The sequence below is a fragment of the Electrophorus electricus genome, chromosome 7 (genome assembly GCF_013358815.1).
Source record: "Electrophorus electricus isolate fEleEle1 chromosome 7, fEleEle1.pri, whole genome shotgun sequence".
Lineage (NCBI taxonomy): Eukaryota > Metazoa > Chordata > Actinopteri > Gymnotiformes > Gymnotidae > Electrophorus > Electrophorus electricus.
The window spans coordinates 2,310,351-2,316,350 of NC_049541.1; the positions used below are offsets into that span (position 1 = coordinate 2,310,351).

A 6,000-nucleotide genomic window follows, 5' to 3' on the forward strand; every position below is an offset into this window, starting at 1 on the left:
GGTAGAGCGTTTAGAGAAAAGTGCTAACATCACTAAGGTAGAGCGTTTAGAGAAAAGTGCTAACATCACTAAGGTAGAGCGTTTAGAGAAAAGTGCTAACATCACCAAGGTAGAGCGTTTAGAGAAAAGTGCTAACATCACCAAGGTAGAGCGTTTAGAGAAAAGTGCTAACATCACCAAGGTAGAGCGTTTAGAGAAAAGTGCTAACATCACCAAGGTAGAGCGTTTAGAGAAATGTGCTAACATCACCAAGGTAGAGCGTTTAGAGAAAAGTGCTAACCACCAAGGTAGAGCGTTTAGAGAAATGTGCTAACATCACCAAGGTAGAGCGTTTAGAGAAATGTGCTAACATCACCAAGGTAGAGCGTTTAGGGAAAAGTGCTAACATCACCAAGGTAGAGCGTTTAGAGAAATGTGCTAACATCACCAAGGTAGAGCGTTTAGAGAAATGTGCTAACATCACCAAGGTAGAGCGTTTAGAGAAATGTGCTAACATCACCAAGGTAGAGTGTTTAGAGAAATGTGCTAACATCACCAAGGTAGAGCGTTTAGAGAAATGTGCTAACATCACCAAGGTAGAGCGTTTAGAGAAATGTGCTAACATCACCAAGGTAGAGCGTTTAGAGAAAAGTGCTAACATCACCAAGGTAGAGCGTTTAGAGAAATGTGCTAACATCACCAAGGTAGAGCGTTTAGAGAAAAGTGCTAACATCACCAAGGTAGAGCGTTTAGAGAAAAGTGCTAACATCACCAAGGTAGAGCGTTTAGAGAAAAGTGCTAACATCACCAAGGCAGAGCGTTTAGAGAAAAGTGCTAACATCACCAAGGTAGAGCGTTTAGAGAAAAGTGCTAACATCACCAAGGTAGAGCGTTTAGAGAAAAGTGCTAACATCACCAAGGTAGAGCGTTTAGAGAAAAGTGCTAACATCACCAAGGTAGAGCGTTTAGAGAAATGTGCTAACATCACCAAGGTAGAGCGTTTAGAGAAAAGTGCTAACAACGGCGAGGTCATGGGGGCGATTCCCAAGTGAACACATACACTCTCATAGCGATCAATTTGTAATTCACTCCAGATAAGAGTGTCTGCCAAATGCTGTAAATTTAACTTTTATTCTGAAAAGCAATCCAAGGCTTATTATTGCTGCACCCAGCCTGCTCCCTTCCTGTTTGGTAGTTCATTTTTACAAGAGCTATATATATCCTTTCAGGTGCTGAAACCCCCTCAGTACTCAGTACAGGGGCTGACGTGTTCACATTTGAAGCTAAATGATCAGAAAGCCACTTTCATCGCCTATTTTACAGTGATCAGTGTCACTCTACTAAACCACACTCTGAAACTATCATTACAATACAGATATATTTAAATGTATCAAACTATGTAAATGCTCAATATGACTGTAGAACATATTCTGTGTCCATGGGATCGTTCTACCCAGGTCGTGTGATCCAGCTCTTCCATAATATAGACCCGGCACGCCATGGTTGGGTCGAGCCGGGCTCTGTAGACGCACCCGCTCCTTCGCTGGTCCAGTTGTCCTTGACGCTGTGGTTAGGCATTGATCTCCGTCACCTTGCAGTGGAAGGGCCATTATCTCCAAGTATAGCTCAGAGCCTGTGTGGCGTCCTTTATCAACAATCATGGCCCACGGGTTTCATGAGCGCGAGGAATATGTATATGACGCGCGGTAAATTCCGCCGGGGCCGCGCGCACACCTCCTCCAGCATGATCGTCGGCGAGCAGGGGGGCGTAGCGGTGTCCGTGTGAACGCCGTCCGTGTCGACGAAGCACCGGCGTGTCGAGAAAGATCAGGAAGATCGGGCTTCCTCATAAAGAAGACGCTCGGCTGTTTTATGGTTTTGTTTCTTTTTTTCTCAAAAGCTTGAGGCTTCCTGGCACGCTCGCCCATTGTGGGAGCAGGAAATCCATGCGTTAGGGCGTCATCTACATGGCTTAATTGTGGCTGCTGACAGAACTCCGACCTTGGTCTGCTCAGCAGCTGAGAGTAGGTGCCGACATACTCCGCTTCTCACATCACTTCCTCTTTGCCTTCACAATAGAGCCATGTGACCTGGCCGTTCCCAGGTGCTGGAGGAGCCCAAGCATGTGTATCTCAGCTGAATCCTCTCTTTTCAAAAAAAAAAATCATGTGTGCAAATATAATATCCGCTTGATAGTTGCCTGAAGTCAAAATCAACTTTTAATTATTCCTGGTTAGTGGAGGAAGCCTCAGAGAGTACCCATGGCCATGGAAAACGTTCACAATAAATGCTCAAGAAAATAATATGTGTATAGTATCTGTTATCCAGTATATCTCCCTCTCTCCCTCTCTCCCTCGCTCTCTCTCTCTCTCTCTCTCTCTCTCTCTCTCTCTCTCTCCCTCTCTCTCTCTCTCTCTCTCTCTCTCTGTCTCTGTCCTCCACAGAGTGTTTGGCATCTCCCCTATAGTTAAGACAGACTGTTCCTACACATGGAGGATCAATGTGAACTCAACCAAGTGGCAGCATTTTGTCAATCCCATCATGCTGCTGGTGTTGTACTACACGCTGGCCACGCTGATCAGACTCTGGCTGCAGGACCCCATGATCACAGTCAGCCCTGCCTTTGCCATTTTTGTTCTTTTTCCATGTGTCATCTTTGCATGTGTAGCCTTTTCGTGTGGAATAATACATTGGAGAATATTCCAGAAAGGTGTGGTAGATTGTGCTAGATTAGAGGTAGAACCAAACTACAGGGTGATAGCTTTCCATGGCCGGGGTTGGGTGGCCATAGATTTATGCTTTAGTGACAGCTCTGTGTTTGACTCCATTTTTGGCTAATAGGTGTACTGGCATACACGGACATACTAGAATGTGTGTGTCTGTCTTAAGGTATAAGGTGGTATGAAGTGTTCTTGCTGACGGAAATCAGGGAAACTGGGGTGATTAGCGACATGCCACCCTTCTGGTCTCAGATGTAATTCATAAAACTTTATCTTAGGCTTAGCTGGGGAGGGCAGTAAATTGGAACAACAGCTCCGCCTTGTACCTGAGCATTGTATCACATCCCATAAAGGTGGTTAATCCCTTCAGAGTAGCCTCTCAGCACCAGGAGCGGAGCAGCAACCCCCTCTGACCCATTTTGTGGCTACAGCACCCTGCATATCTTGTTTTTATGGAGTGGTCAATAGCTTGTGTCCTTTAAAAACCCTGTATGAGAACGTATTGATCTGTGGGGTGTGTGTTTCTCTGTTTGCAATTTTAAAAAATGCAAACGATGGTCTGATTTGATTACAGTATAAATCTTTGGGTGACAGTATAGGAAGGACATTCCGGAAAGCAGTCAATATTAATAATATTGATATCAGTGTTATTATTGAACATACTTTGTGTTCATCTGGCAGGATTATTTAAACACTGACCTCTGCTTGGTTGGTTTTTATTTAACTTTCTATAAACATTTTACTATTTGTAATTATTAGTATTTCTTTTCCAATGCATGCAGCATTACACATGCACATTTACAAATTAATTAGTCTTCATTAATTAGGACTCATTAATTAGGACTCATTAATTAGTCTTCATTATTTAGGACTCATTAATTAGGCTTCATTAATTAGCACTCATTGTAAATGGATTTCTTTTGCTTGTTTGTGGCCATGTGTCATAGGAGAGTGAGGAAGAGGAGAAGAAGGAAGCCAATGGTGCGACCTTCACAGCCCACAGGAAGAGGCACCTGTGGTGGAGGGCTCGTCAGAGGACAGAGGAGAAGAATGTATGGAACGGAACACACTCAATACACACACACACACACACACACACACACACACACACACACACATGCACACACTCATTACATGCACACACACACTCAGTGGTCCCTACTGTAGGCCTGCTGCTTGGCAAGAAAGATTTGATTTTGACTTTGACCTTAATTTTCACATTACAAACTGCAGTTTGAGTACAGTCAAAGCTGAAAAGGAAAGATAGAACAGTGATACACTGAGAAATGTCCTAAAACACGTCTGACTCGATCGTGAAAGAGTCCTAAAACACATCTGTCCCGCTCAGGAAAGTGTCCTAAAACACGTCTGACCCGCTCGTGAAAGTGTCCTAAAACACGTCTGACCCGCTCGTGAGAGTCCTAAAACGCGTCTGACCCGCTCGTGAGAGTCCTAAAACGCGTCTGACCCGCTCGTGAAGGAGTCCCAAAACACACCTGACTCCCTAGTGAAGGAGTCCCAAAACATGCCTGACTCACTAGTGAAGGAATCCTAAAACACGCCTGACTCACTAGTGAAGGAGTCCCAAAACACGCCTGACCCGCTAATGAAAGAGTTCAAAAACACGTCAGATGCACTTGTGAAAGAGTCCCAATACACCTCTTACCCACTAGTGAGAGTTCCAAAGCATGTTTGACCCACTAGTGGAAGAGTCCCAAAACATGCCGGACTCACTATTAAAAGTGTCCCAAAACACATCTGAACTCACTAGTGAAATTGTGTCACTAGGCATTTCTCATGAACGATCAAGGAATTTCTCGCAAGCTCCTGACAGGAATCGGGAATCGTAGCTCTCGGCTCCGGTCCAGCCAAGCTGTCCTACCTTTCCTTGGCACGGTTAAAAGCTCTCGGACGGGCAGCATGAGTGCGTGATGGGGTCTAAACCCTCAATAATGCTGCTCCACTTTGTTCCAGCTTAGCATAGATTCTAGAGAACAGAGTAATTCCATCGACTTTTCTCTGCTGCTCAATACTTTCAACTCTCTCTCTCTCCCTCTCTCTCTCTCTCTCTCTCTCTCCCTCCCTCTCTCTCTCCCTCTCTCTCTCTCTCTCTCTCTCCCTCTCTCTCTCTCTCTCCCTCCCTCTCTCTCTCTCCCTCTCTCTCTCTCTCTCTCCCTCTCTCTCTCTCTCTCTCTCTCTCTCCCTCCCTCTCTCTCTCTCGCTCGCTCTCTCGCTCTCTCTCACTAGCTTTTGTCCACTCAGGATGGTTACAGCACCTCTGAGGTTAGAGCATGTTTGTGGTTTTCCAAGTGTTATCTAAGCCCTTGGGCATGTCTGCAGAAGTGCACACCTACGCAGTTGGTCCAGTGCCCGTGTGACTTCTGTTTTAGTGGTCTTGCATGCTTTTTGGTAAAGGTGTGTAGATGCTGGTGGCATGAGGTTTTGTGGTGGGCTTGGTGAATTCATAATTCACTTTTACATGATAGACATGTATAATTGATTTTAAAATCATTTAAGATATCCATAATAAGTTTATACCTCTTTTTTTTTAAAGCAAGTAGTTTAAACATAAATAAAAAAAAGGTGTTCCTTTTTTCCAGTTTCATTTCTAATATCATTTTAGTCTCAGAGTCATAGAGTATATCTGCATTACTGTATCTTCAATGCAAAATTTCCCTGTGCATGCAGCCTTATGGAGTCTAATTGTTCAAATAATGAGGTTAAGCAGATGGTTTTTATTTCATTAACATTTGAAATAAAAAGAATAAAATACAGTTTGTTTAATGACCTCACAGGCGGTAGTGGTGAACACCAATGGGACATCTTTTGGTTATGTCACCACCCTAAATTCAGAGAATGGACCAGTCAGCTTAGACCTCTATTCTACTCCTAAATATAAAGTGGATCAAACCAATAATATTGAAGGTGAGTCAAAACATTGTGATGAATATATTTAACATCATATTAAAACAATTCTTGTGGAATCCTAATTTAAGAGTTTCATTTGACCTAAATTGCTAATATGCCTAATGGTGGACTGACGGTGAATGTACAGAAGCTGGTTAACATGATCAGTCCCTTTAATAACCTGAAATGACCATGAATGGTCAAACTGTTCTTTCACTGACGTGCTCATTGCTGCGTGTCCGGTCCTCTGTGCTGTAGACCGGAATGAGAGAGACGTGTATGAGGTGGTGGAGGTGCCCCCGGAGGAGGACGAGGACAAAAGCATGGAAGAGGAGGAAGACGGCACCCCCGCCGCGCTCACCAAAGTTTTCCGGTTCATCATGAAGCAAAGCTA

The 6,000-nt window shown here is 44.1% G+C and overlaps 1 protein-coding gene across 1 annotated transcript in view; it reads left to right on the top strand.

Annotated features, from left to right (window-relative positions):
- LOC113581944 (piezo-type mechanosensitive ion channel component 2) overlaps positions 1-6,000 on the top strand; it is a 64,875-nt gene that overhangs the window by 23,076 nt on the left and 35,799 nt on the right. Inside the window, exons 8-11 of the mRNA XM_035528275.1 lie at positions 2,424-2,589; positions 3,647-3,751; positions 5,495-5,624; positions 5,865-6,000. The exon at positions 5,865-6,000 is cut by the window's right edge and continues 25 nt beyond it. Of these exons, the coding sequence (XP_035384168.1) occupies positions 2,424-2,589; positions 3,647-3,751; positions 5,495-5,624; positions 5,865-6,000 (537 nt within the window). The remainder of the gene's footprint in view (positions 1-2,423; positions 2,590-3,646; positions 3,752-5,494; positions 5,625-5,864) is intronic.